The 19,974-nt window shown below is 38.8% G+C and overlaps 1 protein-coding gene across 6 annotated transcripts in view; it reads left to right on the top strand.

The window, feature by feature from the left end:
- Window positions 1-19,488, top strand: part of CPEB2 (cytoplasmic polyadenylation element binding protein 2) — a 92,226-nt gene extending 72,738 nt beyond the window's left edge. For 5 of the 6 annotated variants that reach the window (XM_073342482.1, XM_073342480.1, XM_073342478.1 and 2 more), the window contains one exon: window positions 15,512-19,488. In XM_073342482.1, the coding sequence (XP_073198583.1) occupies window positions 15,512-15,739 (228 nt within the window). In that variant the 3' untranslated portion in view covers window positions 15,740-19,488. The remainder of the gene's footprint in view (window positions 1-15,511) is intronic. The other variant, XM_073342483.1, reaches the window with a different exon arrangement.
- The last annotated feature ends 486 nt before the right edge of the window (window positions 19,489-19,974 follow it).

The following is a 19,974-nucleotide window of genomic DNA, read 5'->3' as shown; positions in this document are numbered from 1 at the left end:
GGTATAAAACACACCTCACAGAATTCACTGAAGTTGCATTTGGTTTGGCTTTGATACTAACTTCTTAGTTACATTTTTTTTAATAGTCATGTAACTGCTGAAGTTCTAGAAATTAAAACCTTAATGTGCAATATATATTCAGCAAAGCAGCAGTTTGTTCTTGTGACTTACTCTATACCATATATTCTTCTTCTAGAGACATAGCTCCTTTTTTGACATCAAGGTCAAAGGGCTTGAAAAATACACTGTTTTTCTTCCTTTTATTCAAAGTAAACTAGCACGGTTTTTGGAATCTTCTACCATTCTGACACTTTTTTACACTGAGACGCCTTAGGTTTGATTTTCAGAGCAGCTTAGTATCTGCAGTTTCCATTGGTTGTAGGTGCTCAAAACTTGTGAAAATCTGGCCCAATGGACCTCAAGCTGGACACCCAAAATCAGATATTGCCAACTCTTAACATTGTAGAGACAGCTTTTTAAATGTGCACCGGTGAAGTGCTGTCTTCCTGAGTTTGCAGATGGACAATTCCTGTGTATCCAGGGCTGCTCATAGCTTCCCAAAGCAAAAATCAAAATGATACTGATAAGATTGGTCAGTTTCACTACTGCTATTTAGAAGCATGTGGGCAGCAAGGAAACTGACATAAATTATGTCAGTTTAAGTACAGTATGTTGCTGCTTTGGAAAACTATTGGTAGTGGCAGTTGTTGGAGCTTTATCACGGAGAGGGTGTTCCCAAAAAGGAATCTGGGTAAAGAGGAGGAAGGTTAGAGTAGTGGAGATTCCCTCTCCATTATAGCAAGCCAAAGACTGAGAGAAAAATAGTACCTCTCATTAGAACCTCCTGGCTGTGGTGGGGAGAGGGAATGCCTTATTCCTTTCAGCCAGGGGTTCTCAAACTGGGGGTCGGGACCTCTCAGGGGGTGCGAGGTTATTACGTGGGCGGTCGCAAGCTTTCAGCCTCCACCCCAAACCTTGCTTTGCATCCAGCGTTTATAATGGTGGTAAATATATTCAAGTATTTTTAATTTATAAGGTTGCACTCAGAGGCTTGCTATGTGAAAGGGGTCACCAATACAAAAGTTTGAAAACCACTGCTTTAAGCAAACCGAGAAGACTGAGGAATAGCTTCACATTTTTCATACATCTATTAACTAGAGAATGAAGTAGAAGTTGAAGCCCTCAGGTAGGGTTCCTTCCCAGCAATTCTGTATGTGGGGCAAGAGAGTGGACTGGACTTTTCATGAAGGCATTAATTTTATTGGTCAGACCTCCCCTTCTCATCTTCCGTATCCATCTCTGGCTAATAGGTTTTTAGCCCTTTGGCTAATAGGTATTTATGTGGGAAGAAGAATAACCGTGTGGTTTGGGTTGTGGGCTGAGACTCTAAAGTCCAGGGTTCAATTCCTGCTCTGCCACAGTTATCCTTTGTGATCTTGGACAAGTCACTTAATCTGTGTCTGCCTCAGTTCCTATCCCCAAAATGGGAATAATAGCACTTCACTACCCCACAAGGGTGTTGTGAGGATAAATACATGAATAATTATGAGGAACTCTGATATTATGGTGATGCTGGCCATAAATGGGTAGACAGTAAGTTTATCATGCCATGGTGATAAATAATAGTCATTTAACTTTTCTAAAGGAACATTGAAGGCATATTGTCAGATTATGAATCCTGTTTAAATATTCCTTAGCTGTGTTACTGGGAAACTGAAACAGGAATTTCTGAATGGCTCTACTGGATCAGACCAATGGTCCATCTAGTCCAGTATCTTGTCTTCTGTAATGGCCAGTGCTAAATGCTTCAGAGGAAGATGCTAGAATCCCACATGAGGCAGATCTGATATAATATGCCCCATGAAGTTCTCTTCCTTATCCCCAACAGAGATGGCTCTAAGCACTGGAGAGAGAGTGTGAGTGTGTGTATGTGTTCCAAAACACTTTGCTTGCATTAACTGATATAACTTTGGATATTCTTGTTATCCGTATAAATGTCCATGCCCTCTAAGTTCTCCGCTTCTGTGACATACTGTGGTAGTCTAATTCCACAGTTGAATTACGCCGTGAGTGGAAAAAGTATTTCTTTTTACCAATCTTGAATTTACTGCTTTTCAGTTTCATTGAATGTCACCTGGTTCTTGTGTTGTGAGCCAGGGAGAACCAAAGCACCAGTCTATCTTCCCTGTACCATTCTTTCTTTCATGTACTTTTATTTTGGGTCCTTTTTTATTCCTTGCCTTTCTAAGGTAAACAATCCCAAACTTTTCGATATCTCTTTATATGAATTTTTCCATGCCCCTGACATTTTAATTTCCCTTCTCTGAATCCTCTCTAATTCTGCTATACACTTTTTGAGGTGGATATTCCACTCAGTATTCCAGATGAGGAGTACAGCATTGATTTATAAAATGGTACTATAATATTTTCTGTATTATTCTTCATCCTGTTCCTTATGCATCCTAACACCTTGTTTGCTTTTGTGACTGCAGCTGTGTCATGCACAAAAGTCTTCATTGATCTGTCACAATGATGCCCAGGTACCTTTACTGAGTTAATAAAGTAATTTACAACCCTGTAAGGTGAATGCATAATTCAAATTTTTCCTTCCACTTTGTGTTTGCTTTGCATTTATTTACCTGGAACTTTGTCTGCCACTGTGTTGCCCATTCACCTAGTTTGGTTAGGTCCCTCTGAAGTTCCTCACATTCTTCTTTGGATTTGACTAACTTAAATAACTTTCTCATCTACAAATTTTGCCACTTCTCTGCTTAGCCACATCATTAATAAATATTAAAGAACGTTCCTAGTATGGAACCCTAAGGCACCCTCTGTTAGCCTTTCGCCATGATGATAATTGACCATTTATTTCTATTCTTTGTTCCTTATTTTTTAACCAGTTTTCAATCCAAGACAATATGCTCCCTTATATTTCCATGGCTACTTAGCTTCTTTAGTAGCCTTTTGTGAGGGACCTTTTTGATCGTCTTAAATAAATGTCAGCAGTTTCTCCTTTATCTATTACTATATTGATCCATTCAAAGAATTCTAATAGATTAGTGAGACATTATTTCTCTTTGCAGAAACCATGCTGGTTCGACTATATCATATCATATGATCTTCTAGGTATTTTATTATTCTGGTTTTAATTGTAATTTCAATGAATTTACAAGGTACAGAAGTAAGGCATACTGGTCTGTACCTGGATCACCCCTGGAACCTTTTTTATGTATTGGTACAATTTTTGCTACCCTTCAGTCCTTAAGCCTACTTTTAATGAGAAGAATGCATGTTCTTTGCTTGCAGTTCAGCCACATCATCCTTGAGCTTCTTCAGTACTCTTGGATGTATACCATCCTGACATAGTGACTTACTGCTTTTTAGATTATCCGCTTGTTTCGACACCTCTTCTTCTGATTTCTCAATGTCTGATAGTACCTTATCTTTTATTTCCAGAAAAAAAGGAGTTCTGGTGTAGTTATCTTCCTAACATCATCTGAGGTGAAAACTGATGCAGAGAAATTATTTAGCTTGTCAGCAATGTTCTTATCTTCTTCTAATTGCCTCCTTTGTCCCTTGGCGATACAGAAGATCCACTGATTTGTGTGCCTGCTTTATGCTTCTGATATACTTGAAAAATCTCTTGGGATTTTTTTATATTTCAGCTATTTCCTCTTCAAAATCTGTTAGTCCTCCTAAATTCCATTTTACATATTACTTACTGCAATTTAATCTCTGAATAATTGGAACCTTGAATTTACCTATTAAACGCTTATGTTTGTTTTTTTGCATTTTAGTCTTCTGGATTAATGAGAATAGATTAGTAAATTTCAATTTTGTTTCCTAGTCAGTTTCACTTTCAGATTGTTGTTGTGAAACCTTTCAGAAGTGGTGTGCCGAGTCTTCATGTATTCACTTTACTTTAGGATTTCGCATGCCAGTAATACATTTTAACGTTTTTTAGAAGGTCTCTCTCTATAAGTCTATATATTATATAACTAAACTATTCTCGTATGTAAAGTACACAAGGTTTTCAAAATGTTCAAGAAGCTTCATTTAAAATGCTGATCTTACGCTGAGCGGGGGCCTGCGGCCGGGACCCCGGCTGGCAAAGGGCCGGCAGCCAGAACCCCAGACTGGCAGCGGGCTGAGTGGGGCTGGTGGCTGGGACCCCAGACTGGCAGTGGGCTGAGCGGCTCAGCCCGCTGCTGGTCTGGGGTTCCATTTGCTGGGGTCCCAGCTGCCGGCCCCGCTTAGCCCACTGCCGGTCTGGGATCCCGGCCCTGCCCACATAGAGTGGGTACCTACCTTCTCCCTGGTTCTATCCCATTCTCTTTCTCTCTGCACTGAGCTGAGGGTGGGAGTGCACTGAGCACAGGGCTGGGGGTGAAGGAGCAGGCTGGGGGTTGGGGTGTAGGGTCTGGCCAGGAGCTAGAGTGAGGGAGGGGGCTCAGGATTGGGGCAGGAGGTTTAGGTGTGGAGTGCTTACCTGGGCAGCTTCCATTTGGTGCAAGGGGTGCAAGTGGGAATGTAGGGGGGGATGCAGGAGCTCCTGTTCGGTGCTCACAGTGGGGGTGGGAATGTGGGGGGTGCAAGAGTCAGTCACATGCTGAGGGCATGTGAGGAGGGTTCAGGAGTCTGGGCATGGGGTGTGGGGGAGCTGGGTATGTGTGGGTGGGTGCTGGTGTCAGGGCTGGGGTCATGGGGGGTGCAGGGGTCAGGACAGGAGGCTGGGGTGTGTGGGGATGCAAGGGTAAGGGCAGAGGGCTGGGAGTATGTGAGGGGGGTGCAGGAGTCAGGGCAGAGGGCTGGGAGTGTGGGCCTGGGTCGTGGGGCTGCTCCCAGTGCCCTGCCCAGAGTGGCTCACGGCAAGGGGCTGGAGGGGATATGCCCTGATTCCGTTCCCACGGCCCCGTCCCCACCTCTTTTCCGCCTCCTCCCCAGAGCAGCGAGCATGCTGCCGCTCCACTTCTCCCCCTCCCTCGCAAGTGCCATCAGCTGATTAGTGGCATGGAGGGAGAGGAGGAAGGGCAGGAACCCAGCACGCTGGGGGAAGATGCAGGGGAGTGGGGGGAGCTTGCCTGCCCTGCAGCAGCAGCCAGCAGAACCAAGCTTCTTCACCCTGCCCCCGGCAGTGCAGGGGGGCGGAGAAGAGTGGGCTGGGGCGGGCAGGATTTTTAATGGCACACTGCTGCCTGCCGGCGTCCTGGCCGCCAGCCCCGCTCAGCCCACTACCAGCCTGGGTTTGGCAGTGGGCTGAGTGGGGCGGGCGGCTGGGACCCAGCAGGCAGCAGCGTGCCATTAAAAATCGGCTTGTGGGCCATCTTTGGCACACATGCCATAAGTTACCAACCTCTGTGCTATAGTATTGGGGTGTAAACACTGCAGAAGAATGTTTAAATGCTAACACACTGCTAACATTTTTCTTCTTCTCTATTAGAACATATTTATTGTTAATATTAGATTTTGGGGAATCTAAAATATGGGCCTAATCTTTGACATGTCTTTAAAATGAAACAAATTTTAAGCAAGATAGCTGCTTTGATTATGCGACTTTAATTTGATAAATCTGGTATCAGACCCATAGAGCTATTGTAAAATTTATATTGAAATGCTATATTTGTACAGAAAATAATGAAGCTAGTGATGGCCACATTGATCAGTAGTCTAAGATAGCTTCTCATTTTTTCTAAAGGAAAACAATATTCTAGTACGATCAGATTATGTACATAGTGTGACAGGGTCAGGCCAGATGGCTACAGGAGAGTGTGTTTTTTTTTCCTGTATGATTGATTTTAAGTCATTAACTCTACATATATTAACAGAAGACAAATGTTCATCTGATTCACATCCTTATCCCAACATTTTTATACCCAGTACAAAATTTTCCATAAAAGGTGTTGAACAGCCTACAACAGATCAGATGGTAGACCATTGCAAATATGCCAAAAGTGAATAGATATGATTTAAGAGTGTGTCTATTTTTTAGTCACATTCAAGTGGTTCAAATGATCCGCAACATATCTATGTTCAGGAAATTTAGATATCAACTGGCATTTAAAGGCCTCCCATTTTGCATTGTGTTTATATTTCTGGTCTGGTGTCATGATGGTCGACTCAGCCAATATAGAAGGCAGATATGTTAGTCCCAGATTAAGCAGGTCCATTTTCCCTGGGTAAAGGTAACGGGGCAGTTCCAGAATAAGAAGGAACTTGCTGGAACAAATTCAGGCTGGCAGGCTAATTAGGACACCTGGAGCCAATTAAGAAGCTGCTAGAATCAATTAGGGCAGGCTGGCTAATCAGGACACCTGAGTTTAAAAAGGACCTCACTTCAGTTTGTGGTGTTGGTGCGAGGAGCTAGGAGTAAGAGGCACTAGGTGCTGAGAGTGAGAAGGCGTATTGCTGGAGGACTGAGGAGTACAAGCATTATCAGACACCAGGAGGAAGGTCCTATGGTGAGGATAAAGAAGGTGTTGGGAGGAGGCCATGGGGAAGTAGCCCAGGGAGTTGTAGCTGTCGCGCAGCTGTTCTAGGAGGCACTCTAGACAGCTGCATTCCACAGGACCCTGGGCTGGAACCCGGAGTAGAGGGCAGGCCCGGGTTCCCCGCAAACCTCCCAGCTCCTGATCAGACACAGGAGGAGTTGACCTGGACTGTGGGTTCCACCAGAAGGGAAGGTCTCTGGTCTGTTCCCCTACCCACATGGTGGATCAGCAGAGACTGCAGGGATTGTTCTCCTTCCTTTTTCCCATGCTGGCCAGTGATGAGGTAGCTGAGTGAATGGCAGGTTTGAGCCACTAGCAAAAGTGGCCAAACTGAGGGCTGCCGTGAATCGCTGAGGCAAGCAAATTCGCCAATAAGCGCAGGACCCACCAAGGCAGAGGAGGAACTTTGTCACAATAGCTAAGTTATGTAATCTGACCTTATTATTTTATCCTGCTGATTCTACTGTTCATAACACTCAATTATTCCTTCATTTCAAATTAGTTAGTTACATTCCCATGTGTTTGTACATTCCCCTGCATAATGGGATCCCAGTTAGTTCGTTTTGTTTGTTTGGGGCTTTTATATTGTGCTTTCGTCCAAATACTGATATATAGAAAAGAGTACTACTTCTAAATACATAAAGGGAATTAAATCTCATACTTTCGACAGATGCTTGTGTACACAATTTTCTGAAGGTAATAAAATGTTGTATAAAAACGGTATAATACTGGATCACAGTTTCTGAAAGCTTTAAAACCCTTATGTTTTACGTAAGTAGTACACTGAGGTTAAGTAAGTTTTTGGACCAGGGTGTATTTGAGAGATATCAAAAGGCAAAGAACTTAATGTCTTTGTTTTAAATTCAGTGTCCTGTATGAAGAGTGTCAGATGCATAAAACATTGCCTATTTGTTTGCCACATTAACACCTGGTTAATTATGGCTGTTGGACTGTTAATTTCTGGCATTACATTTCACATAAGAAATCAGTATTTCTAACTGTACTCTTGCAGCTGTTAAATGTTTCAAATATATAAATTCTCCATGCTGTGGCTTTGATTAGTTTTTTCACTGTAACTATGGTAAATGAAAGTGTAATGAAGCTGTGAAACTAATTCACTAAACTAGGAAGCAGAAATCTCCTGAGGTTTTCATTTTTTTAAATGAAAGATGAATTAGGCCACTAGAAATTAGTTGTCCAGAACAGATCATCGTATGTCCTCAGTGTCTTTTATTGTTCATTGGGTATGTATTTGAATGCAACTTGAATGCAATTTTAATTAAAGGGAGGTTTTCTATCTTTCTCTTCCGCCTGTTTGTTACCAGATGATTTAGCTTAGGAACATCACTTGCAGGAGCATAGGGATAGCAATACAGGATCAGACCAGTGGGCTATCTAGTCTGATGTCCTGTCTCTGCCACCAAGAGAAGGTCCTGAGGAGGGTTTGGGCACAATTATGGAATAAATGGCACATAAAGGAAATATTACCTAACCCCTGCCAATTTAGAGGTTGACTTCTGCATTGAAACATGAGGGGTTTTATATCTCTTTTGACTTCAAACAAAAGGTCTGCTTTATTGCTTTTCATTTTCATTGATTTGTCCCTTTGTTCTTTTGCTATGAGAGAAGGTAAATCCAAGCATCCAAGATACCTTCTGTGTTTTGTATACTGCTGTCATAATCCCCCTCGTTTTTTGTCTCATCCTTAAACTAAACATTGAAGGAAACAAGGTTGTGTGGATGTAATCCAGAGGCATAATTTGGGCCTCTCTTCTGCTATTGCTTCTGAATAGGCAAACCCTTATATCTATGCTGAGTTCTATTAAAAGTAATGGCTCTGTGCACACCCATTTCTAATAGAAAGATTGGAACTTTAGCCAGCAAATCTTACTTGTGGTGTTGATACATGAGCCAAAAAGAATACAGCTTGACTTTGAGACCTTATGATGAGTTTGCACGGCTTGTAGTTAGAAGAAAAATCCTTTGATATGTATAGTGAACAAACTTAATTTGGGACACTGAAATAAAAATAATGCTCCTCAAAATGCCATTTTTACTGAATAGTTTTTCAAAGTAGGTCTTTTTAAAGATTTTTTTCTTCACAATGTAGTTTTTACCCAATCCAATAAGCTGCTGTTGAGAGAATTAATATTTTCAGTTCTACATTTACTGTTTCCAAATTGACAGAAATATAAAACTTCATGAGGATGACTTTTTGTTAGGTTTGGCCATTTGTTAATGCTGTCCTTATCTGATTCTTTGCCCCATAGACTTGTGAGATGTATCAAAGGTAATTTGGGTTGTTGTGGGGTTTGTTTTTTTTTGGTTGAATTATTCATATAAAATAGTGCATGGAAATATTGGTCAAGCTAAAGAAATGCAATATTTTTTATAATTAATTTTCTAATGCTATTTGTATAGATAGCCACTGACCTTATAAAGGAAATTTAAATATACATTTAGATTTTAATTTTTTCTTGTGTTGCTCTCTCTTGCAAGGCTGCATGGCCTAGTCGCAAGAGTCAATATGGCTGCTCTTCCTCACAGGGCTGCAGGGTTTGGAGGTGAGAAGAGGATGGTCCACCTCCTGTGGGGGGGGAAGGTGGCCAGGGGAGGGGGCCCAGACCCTCCCAACTCCACTGGGTCCTAGTCCAAGGCCCTATTAGCAGCAAGTGTATTTGCCTCTGAGTCAGTGGGGATCCGTCCAAACCACACTGACTTAACACCCGGTCCTACAACCAGATCAATGTCTAGCTCCCCTGGGCTACTTCCTACTGTGTCTTCCAGTGGTGTGGTCTCTGGCCTGTGAAGCTCCCGATGGTTCCAGTGTCACCTGGGTGTCTGCAAATGGCTGTCCTGATCTCGGCAGGCTTGGCCTCCACAGTCTTAGGCTCCAGCAGCTCCTGGGCAGGAGCCTGGAGCGTGCATCCTCTCACTTCGGTGGTCAGCCTTGACTGAGCTGGGCTGCTCCCTTTTATACTGACGCTCCAATTGGAGTATTCCCAGCAGAGGTGTGGGGGCGTGGCTTCCTCTCCCAAAGTACGAGGTTAACCCCGACTTGTCCAGTGCCGGACAAGTGCACCCTGTCACAGTGAGCAATATTTAAATGTAATTAATTATTTTCTGTTAGCTTCAAATTAGATGACTTTTCTTAAGACATTAAATAGTTGCTGATAAGGCTGCTCATAAGGACTGATACCTATGTTTTTGGAAAAGGGAAAAGGAATGGTGGGGGAGAATCCTAAAATAAATGAAAAGCTTGACAAAGAACATCATTTTGCTCATGAGTCCTGTTTCTACACTTGTGAAAAGAAGCTTTAACTTCTGAATAGACTGTTCTCTTTCATGGCATTTAGGTCACCAGAAATTTTGAAGGGCCTCTGGGTGCCAAGAAGGCAATTGGAATAGCAGAGATCCCTCTGTGTGTGTGTGTGTGTGTGTGTGATTTTATATAATATATATAAAATATGAAGGAAGTGCATATGTTTAGCTTGGAAAAGAGGAGATTAAGGGGGAACATGATCGTTGTCTTCAAATACTTGAAAGGCTGCCATAAAAAAGATGGAGAAAAGTTGTTCTCTTTTGCCACAGAAGACAGGACAGGAGGCAATGGGTTCAAACTAAAACATAGATTTAGATTAAATCTCAGGAAAAACTTCCTAACTGTAAGAACAGTAGGACAATGGAACAGATTGCCTAGGAAGGTTGTGGAAATTCCTTCACTGGAAGTTTTCAAAAAGAGAATGGATAGCCATCTGTCTTGGATGGTTTAACCCCAACAAATCTTGTATTTTTGTAGGGGTTAGAGTAGATGACCCTTGAGGTCCTGTCTAATGCTATGATTCTATGAAGTGATATAATTTAGGGGGAAGGAGTTAGATACTTGAAGGAAAAAATAAAAATCTAAGGTAAAACTGATGTGGGCATGTGCTCACAGATTTCTAAACAGTGGGGGCAGAGAACAACAAATACCTAGATCAAAACCACAGTATTTGGATACAGTGTACACCCACAAGATTTCAGCTTCCCAAACATCATTTGGATATAACTACAATTAATCAAGACTCAACATAAAGGTTTTTAGAACATGAGGGCAATCATGGGGAAGCTTGTTACTAAACAACAAATAACCTGCTTGGGTTTTTTCCTCTAGCTATTTGCTCTTCAAATTCCATTTGATCCCTCTTAATTTTCTTCTGACATAGTATCTGATGTAGTCTTTGGTCTTTCATTAACATTGATTTTCCATTTTCTGAAAGTTTATCTGTGTTATTTAAGTAACCTCTTGAAACTTGCCATTTAGCCATACTGATTTACTTTCTGGCTTCCTGCTTTCCTTTTTCGTTTAAATCTGCATTTTTCTGAGTCTTTTTTTTTTTCTTTTGTAAGTAGCATCTGTGCTAAATGTTAGGATTGTAACTTTTTTAGCTTTGACTTTAGGGTCTTTTTGAAGTCCCCTTTTTCAGCTTGTGGTACCTTTCTCCCCTCAGTTATGTTGCATTTAATTTTATTGTGTGTACTGTTACTTACTGGTTCAACTGTAGATGTTTCTTGGACCAACTCCTGTGTGTTACTGAGGACTAAGTTGAGATGAGCTTCTCTTGTTTACTCAGTAACCCTAGCAGTTCCACAAACCAATTATTTAAGAAGGCGTTGATTTTTTTTTCTTGTCCCACTAAGATATTTGACAAGTTTATATGAAGGTAGTTGAAGTCTTCATTTAATATAATTTTATTAGACTTTATTATGGTCTTTGAGTTCAGAACATTGAGAGAGATCAATTTCCTCCTTCTGGTCTGTAGTAGTACAGACCCTGCTTTGTATTCTTATAACTTGGAGTTATAACTTTTGGGTGGTGAGGACTGTCTGAATAGATTCTATGGAATATTTTAGATGTGGCACTCCTCTCCTGTTTCTACAATCTAATATGTATTTCTTATATGATTTATACCCAGGAATTATAGTATCCATGTTTGGTTTCGGTTTTTGCATTCGTCCATGTTTCTGTAATTCTGTTATGCCAAGGTCCTCTTCCATTGGCAGACTTTCTAGTTCATATAATTGTGCTCTTCATCTTGCATTCTTGCATTTGAATATAAATATTTATAGTTTTTGACCACGTGCCTATTTTTATTTAACTCCTCAGTCTGACATCATGTTGATTTTAACAGAAATTACCTCTGTGAACTTGACTTCTGCCTGACCCAGTTTAGCTGTTGTTTCTGTTCTATCCTTTACTTGATACAGAGATGCCTTTTGTTTTCCTTAACCCCTACCCCAAGCTCTGCTTTGAACAGTCCCCCAAAATATCATTTTATGTTCCAGCAGGCTGATTTCACTGTGATTAAGGTGAAGCCCATCCCTTCTGTATAGGCTCTCCTTTCTCTAAAACGCTCCTCAGGACCTAGTAAATTTAAAGCCTTCCTCTTTACACCATCTTCTCATCCATGAACTTCAGGGTCTCAATGCTCCCTGTTTAGCTGGCCCCAGCCTGTGGAACTGGAGGCATGGCATAGAAAGCTATGACAGTGGCTCTGGACCTATGCATACTTCCTAGCAATCTAAATTTAGCTTCCAGGTCCTTACTCATACACTTCCCTACATCATTGGTATCATGGTACAGGTATTATGACCACAAGCTTGTTACCAGTATTCTCTAGATGTTTCATGAGATTTTCCACCTTTGCATTCAGTAGACAGATAACCAGATGTCACAATTACCATATACCCAACTATCTATGAGATTGTTTACACAGCAAGGGAGAGCTTGGCAAGCGAGGGTGTGTGACTCTCCAGTGCACTAGCTAGCCATGTATTAAATGCTGTGTGATCCCTGCTACAATGCACCAAAATGTTGCATCAGCGTGCACTATGGAACTTTTAGTACACTGTACTGGGGTTCAGCCTGCAGATAGTGCGCAGCAAACTAGTGCTCTATAAATTATACCAGGGCTTGCTGCACGCTAACTCAAAGTATAGACAATCCCTAAATTTCTAATGGTTGAATCCCCTATGACCAGAGTTTCTTCATTTCAACTGTGTAATCCCATCCCCAGGAGTGATCCTCTCTGTACATGAGGAATGATCAGCCTCTTCTATCTCAGTTGGAAGATGCATCCTACCTAAAGCAGTGTATTTTCCTGCCACCTAAGTTGCCTCCCATCAGGAAATTTGGGGGAATCCTAGTGAGATGGTCCACTATGGAATGCATCTCTACATCTCTAGATACAGTTTTGTGTCTTTCTGACACTCCGTTTCTGTAACTCTGGCTTGAAGATGGTCGGTTGGCCTCTCTCTGAGGTATGGGCTATCTTTACTGGTTGGATACATATACCGTACTTGCCATACATTCTTCATTTATGCAGTAAACCAGGTAACATCCATCCAGTCTTGTACATCCATAGTTACATGGGTTTGTATTCTAACTTGGTACTAGATTATGTTAGGTGTGATCTTTCATTGATTAGAAGGTGATTATTTTAGTGGGCTTTTTTCCTAATTATCTGAGTCATCTTTTTTTTAATTATGCACTATTTTCTTGCTTGTCTCAGTTTTTTAAAAAGCCCAAACTCATATTAATTGGCATGGAGATGAGGAAAAGGAGAAGAGAGAAAGTGCAAACGGTTAAAAAGAAATGCTCTCCTATTCTATAAGTTAATACACTGATTCAGTATTTTCATGGTTGAACTGAAACCACTGAAGGGTTTGGGGTTCTTTCAGAGTTTAAGGAGCCATTGGCACACATCTGATGACAGCACTCTCCCTAACAATAGATAGTCAGAGATCCTTGAATTTTGAAGTTCAGCCCACACACACTTATTCTTACTGAAATACACAGTGCTTCACTTGTTGCTTTAAATTATAAAGATAACTATTGCATGAGGTACCTATTCATATTAAAAGCTTTGAGTTTAACTCCTAGAAAAGTGACTTGTTGCAGTGATACAGACTGTAGAGCTTGCATTAAAAATACAGGTTAGCGCAGTGAGTGTACTTCCTATTTTTTTCCCACAACATTTTTTTATGTACTGTAGACCAGTCAGGAATGATGATCACTCGTGGATCACTTGGGGAAAAAAAAGACTTTTGATGTAAAACATTTGGGGATTAACTTTAAGGATTGCTAGTTCCCCTTTTCTTTTAATTTGATTAGCATTTGTTGTAAGAATAGTGCGTTTCTGACTTAAAATTAACTTCATTTTCAAGAGTTTACATCGATTACTCACATCAAGTGATATAATAACTTTAGCTATCTTGCAACAGAAATACTTTTGCCTACTTATTAGAACACATTTTTTAAAGGTAAGTGGTGTGCTGATTAATATTATGCATCTGAGTGGCAGCTTTTTGTCCATGCTGCATCCAGTTTTCTCATATGTTTAAGGATAAATTTTAAATACTTTATTTTTAATTCAAGTTTTTACTGTTTCATTCAGCAGTATGAAACTAGTAGGGTAAGGGTGACTGCTTAGCTCCAGAACGGATACCATCTTTATGTAGCGTCTTACTAATGTTAAAGTATATAGATAAACAATCCTTTTATCGCAATCACTTTGTGAGTATGAACTGCGGCAACACTGTGTTTTGACAGACAACAAGCGGTATGTCCTCTTTATAAAGTGAGGAAAATGTGGAGAACAATGCTTTTTTTTTTTTTTTTTTTAAAGATGTGGTCAATTTCTTTGTATTTTGTTTTGAAATTCTTTTTCCTCTGTGTTACAGTTCAGTTACACAGACCTAATGCAAATTAACCATTGGACACTTGCCATTTTTCCACTCTGACAGTCAGATGTGTTCAGGAGTGGGGAAACTGTCTATACAAAACAGGTGTCTGGTAGTCTGAGAGTTGCAAAGATGGCATTTTAAATGTTTTCCAAAAAAAAACCCACCTAGAAATACAGTGTATTAACTATTTTAACTTGTACACAATAGATTGTTATAGAAGGAGTTAAAGGAATGTATCACCAAGGCTGGTGGCCACAAATTTGATATGTCTTATTCCTGAAATGGCTGTTAATTTGCACAAATTATCTGTGCAAACAATCATTTGTGTTTCTAAAACAGGATGTGAGCAAGCTGGTAAGTGTAACTCTGGTTTGCATACAAGCTAGATTCTTGCATGATCAAATAATTGTGTGCAAAATTATGTGTGCATAATTAATGTACGTCTATGCTGCAGTTAAACACCCACAGCTGGCCACTGTCAGCTGACTCAGGCTATTTAATTGTAGTGTAGCTGTTTGGGCTCAAGCTGGAGCCTGGGCTCTGGGATCCTCTCTGCTTGTGGGGTCCTGGAGCCTGGGCTCCAGCCTGAGCCCAAATATTTACACGACAGTTAAAAAGCCCAGAAGTTCGAGTCAGCTCACATGGGCCAGCAGTGGGTGTTTAACTGCAGTGTAGACATACCCTTTAGAGGTCATGTTGAGGTCCCTTTTGAACATTGATATTTTTCACAACCAGTGCTTCTGTATTAACCTTTATCAACAATATAGATTAGCCGGATACTCTCAAGCAGTCCTTTATAACAAACTTAGTATTGTTCAAAGTGTATGCTCCTTGAAGCATGTTTGAAAGCACTGAGCACAACATTTGCTCAATAAATAGTAGAAAGTAATGTGTATTGTAGGAGTGAATTTGGTAAAGGCAACTGGAAGCAAAACAAAGTGTGTGTAAAATGATTTACACACACAATCTTTTTGCTCCCAGTGAATGTTACTGGGCAATGTGAAAGTGACCAAGGCTTCCATTTCCTTTTCTCCTCCTGGTTTAATTTACACTTCACCATGTAAGGGCTAGACTGCAATCTCCACTTGTCCACAAAAACATTTGTGTATTTCTAACATTATGATCTGGATATGTGTTCCTGTGGCATATCTCACTGTAACATTGATTTTTGCACTTTTTTGTTTTGTTTTTGTTGTGCAACCATAAAACAAATTGAAAATGCTTAATCTTTTCTGATGCAGAAATACAAGACATTAACTAGGGTTGGTTGTTTTTTGTTTTTGTTTTTTTCCCAACAGGTGGAGGTAAAGCCATATGTGTTGGATGACCAGATGTGTGATGAATGCCAGGGTGCACGATGTGGTGGAAAGTTTGCTCCTTTCTTTTGTGCCAATGTCACTTGCCTGCAGTATTACTGTGAGTTTTGCTGGGCAAACATCCACTCTCGTGCAGGACGTGAATTCCATAAGCCATTGGTAAAAGAGGGGGCTGACCGCCCACGTCAGATCCACTTCCGCTGGAACTAAGCATGGTGAACCAGCGTCTACATAAGGAAAGAAGGGTGCATGTGGCTTACTGTGTTTGAAGATACTGACATGCAGAAGAAATAAGTGCATTCTTCTGCTTTTCACCCCAGCTATCAATACATGCATCTTTATCAGCAGCCAAAACACTACAAGCCTCTTGTTTTTCACCAAAACCCTACATCTCAGGCTTACTAATTTTTGTGATATTTTCATGTTAAAATAAAATGTTCTTTTGTATTTTCTCCAAGTTATTTTTATATGTAAAGTTAAAATTAGATATGAGAAAATGTTTTTGCGTAGGGGCACAAAGTCTGCTGCTATATTTAGTGGGTGAAGCGTGCACTTATTTCTAAACATGGGTTTTTAACTTCAAGATCTGCCCCAGTAATTTACCAAAGGTAGCAAAATAGTGAAGATGGAATATGTCTGCTACAAAAAGCTTATTTTTATTGTTGTTGCTATTTTCAGTGTATACATAAACTAAAAATTAGGGTTGATTTTTGCTCTCCATTTTGACTTGCAAGAAATAATACCTCAAGATAATCTGATTTATTAGCTATTTTTAAACACTTTTAATCACAAGCTGTATTAGCTATGCTGCTATATAGGTGTTATGTGTAATGCCACCTATTAATACGGGATTGAAACATTTAAGAGACACTGCATTACAGATAAAATGCAGGCAGCACAATATGGCCTGAACTGCCATAGTTTTAGAATGTGAAAAAACTGCATGTTTACTTACCTGTATACACCATATGCATGCACTAGTACTGTTAATTGCAAATGTTCAAAAAAGGCTCTCTTGAATCTAGGTAGCATGAGCAAATTACAAAATTTGTTACAAAAAACAAACTTGCATGCATTATTGTGACTCAAGTAAAAAAAAATGTCCATGTGTACAATATGCAAATTAGTTTTAGATTAGAAAGTGCAGCCATTTTGTGACCTGGTCGGTAGTGGAATTCGATTTATGCAGACTGGATGTAATATTGTAATCCCTGTGCAAATTTGTGATGTGTGGTTCTAATTAATGTGGGTGATGTAGTATAGACATGAGTTTGAGTAAAACGCTAGAATTTTACACAAAAAAAAAAAAAGTTAATTTAAACCCCCTTGATTGTTCATGGTTAAGATTTCCTCTACAAACCAAAGATGGCCAGCACACTGCTAACCAGTCACCAAATGTAAAACCCATGCAAAATACATTTTTAAAAAGTATGCTTATATAAGAATGCATTATGCTTTAGTAATTAAATCTAGGTAAAGTCAAAATGGAGATGGTATAATATACAGTCGGCTAGTTGCATAACAAACTAAATTTTACCTTTAAGACAACAGTGAAATCTGACTTAAAAACTTGCTTACATGTGTGACCTGTGTGCATTGTGGTCTTCTGTCAAACTGGGGTCACTGTTGCATGAAACGTAGCTACTTGACAGGCAAGTACAGTGTTTTTATTTTGATGAAGGAGTTCTAGTAATGAACTCCTTCATCAAAGTAACTTGCTTGCAAATTTTGAAAAAAACAGTTTGGACAAAGGCAATATTTAATACATTTCTTTGGTACTGAACCCTAATGGACAAAAACACTGCTAATGATTCTTCTATCTGAGAGCATTTTTAATGCAACTAGCCCCTACATTTTAATGGAACAAAGAGATGTTTTGCAGTCTAAGCAAGCACCCAACAATGGTAAATGTTAAAATGCAGAATTAAGAGTCTGACTCTAAAGAGATGAAATTACAAGGGTATTGCTCTTTGCAATCCCTTGGGACAATCTTTCTTGTAAGCAAAGTGTTGATCTTATATTGGTTGTCTACGATGTGCTTTTTTTGTACTGTACAATACGTGGTTCATGTCTAATTCTGCTGTTTTATTGTGGTTGTGGTTCAAGTTTTTAATGTTTAAAATTGATGCTGTTTTAAGAAGAGCTTTTTACTAATTTATTTGTCAGTGTTCCCTATTTGTTACTTAACCATGATCCTCCAGATTTTTGGAGTATTCTTTTCTAACCTAAACCCTGCCAAACCTTGATCCATTTTTGACATTTGTTATGCACTATTTTTATATCTCTGTGAGAGATTTTTCCAACAGTCAGCTATTTTAAGGCACACTTTTTTTGACTGATGACATCTCCTTTGCTATACCTCAATTTTTGGAATTTAGAAAAGAAATCAGTAGTTTTGCAATGTTAATTACTTAGGTATAATTTAATTCTGCAGATTTTTTTAACTTTATTTTCATATTTTCTGCTTAATGTTTAAAATTTGAAGAGCCTTTAAGTATATTAAATAATGAACATTCATATGAAAATAGTACAAAATTGAAATGATTGGAGATGTTGGAAAATAACTTTCCCTGTTAAATAGAACTATTTAAGCTGTAGGGGAACAAAAAAGGCTACCCTTTTTGGCATGGGTAAAAGTAATTGAAATGTGTGGTTTTACTTGTCTCTTCGTTTCTGGAGCAACTAAAGTTACAATTATCGTATCCTGCACCACAACCTTTCTTTTTCTTTTCTTTTTTCCTTTTTTTATCTACCAAGTTCTTATTTTCTAACTGTTGAACACTGTATTTGATTTTTTTACAGATCATATTTATTTTACTATTTTTGTAGAAGATTGTTAGTTAATTTTGATTGTATTTTTGTAATTTTGAAGCTTCTTCACTTTTGTTCCCCAAATGTGCATAGTGCTGCCCACGAGCATGACTGTGGAGGAAAAAAACTTAAAAAATCCACACTTTTTGTTAAGAAGGAAACATTTAGCATTTATATATTTGTGTATGGAAAACACTTGATATTTTATCCCTGTTGCATCTGGCTGCACAAAGCCTCTCCTCAAAGATGCTACAAAACTTGAATATAACACATTTTGGAAGGCTGACTAACCTCGATTCTGTGTTGTGATGTGCAATACTGTTTCTAATGTTTGTATAAAAAAAATAACAGTGTAAACCTTTTTAATGCAAATTTATTTTTTTCATTGCATATTTTGCAGATTTTATCCACAGTGTCATTTTTTACTGTCAGAAAAGATACCCCTTTTGTCATTGCAACTATTTTTTAAATCCAGAAATCTTTGTACTGATGTAAATGATTGTAGTTATTTTGGATAGTGTTTTGCTAACAAAAGGAGAGACTTTTTTCATGCATATTTCTATTTTGTTTTTTTGGTTTTTATTTTATTTTAATAGTAGTAAAATACTTGGAATAATTTTTCATATTCTTGTCATTAATATTATTTTGTATTTTTATGTGGAAATATATAATTTTATGATGCTAATTGCTAAAGTTTATTTTATGTTGAATTATTTTTGGAGCTGAAATCTTTGTAATATTAAAGCAACTAGTTTCTAATTCCGAGTTTCTGTATAGAATCGCACAAGTGGTTTATGGAGTGTTTGGATTGTAATTATAAATGGTTCTTTGATATGCAAATTAATATTTTCAGTTGATTTTATTTTATATTCCTATTGGGGTGTTAAAGCAGTTTTTTATTTTTTTCTAAATAAAAAGAGAACCCATGCTTTTATGGACACTAGGTAATCGCCTTCAGCTTAAAAAATTTTTGTTAAATATTTAGTTTGTTTTACTGTTATCTTCCAGGTGTCTAAATCTCCAGTCTGTCTGTTGTACTGGTAATTTAACTCTGTAATGGAATAGTTTGCTGCCAACTATTTATATTAAGTAATTTTTAAATATTTGTAATATTGTTGACTGACTAATAAACTATTAAGTTATTGGCACTTTTCTTTTTGTGATTTTTGTCTTGTAAAACTCGAAAAAAGGTATTAGCAGTTTATTATTGTATTAGAGTTGTTAGGACTTGTGAAAAGAATATTTACGCATGTTTTGATGGCAAGTTGAAGTCTATTCCCTGTTTTCCCACTACCAGGGTAATTTTTTTTTTTTTAATCCTGCAGATGTGTTCCAAACTTCATTCATCATAAAACAATATAGTAAACAGAGCTTCATATCATAACATGAATTTGTAAGCAGAACTGCCCACTGGTTTTCATGAGGAATCCTATTGCCAAATATAGCCCCGATAGCAATGTGAGAATTACACATATAAAACAAAATATTAAGTTTCTCTAAAATAATGTGTAATTCTGCCACCGATGAACTGACTTAGCTAGAGGAGAGCAGAATGTAGGTAAAATGGCCTAATGTTTTCAGCTGGTTTCTCTCAGAAAATTGATACATCCAATACACTTACAAAGCTTGTTTTT

This window comes from Lepidochelys kempii, chromosome 4 (assembly GCF_965140265.1).
Source record: "Lepidochelys kempii isolate rLepKem1 chromosome 4, rLepKem1.hap2, whole genome shotgun sequence".
NCBI lineage: Eukaryota > Metazoa > Chordata > Testudines > Cheloniidae > Lepidochelys > Lepidochelys kempii.
Note: the sequence above shows the minus strand (reverse complement) of the source record. Positions and strands in the feature narration are given on the sequence as shown.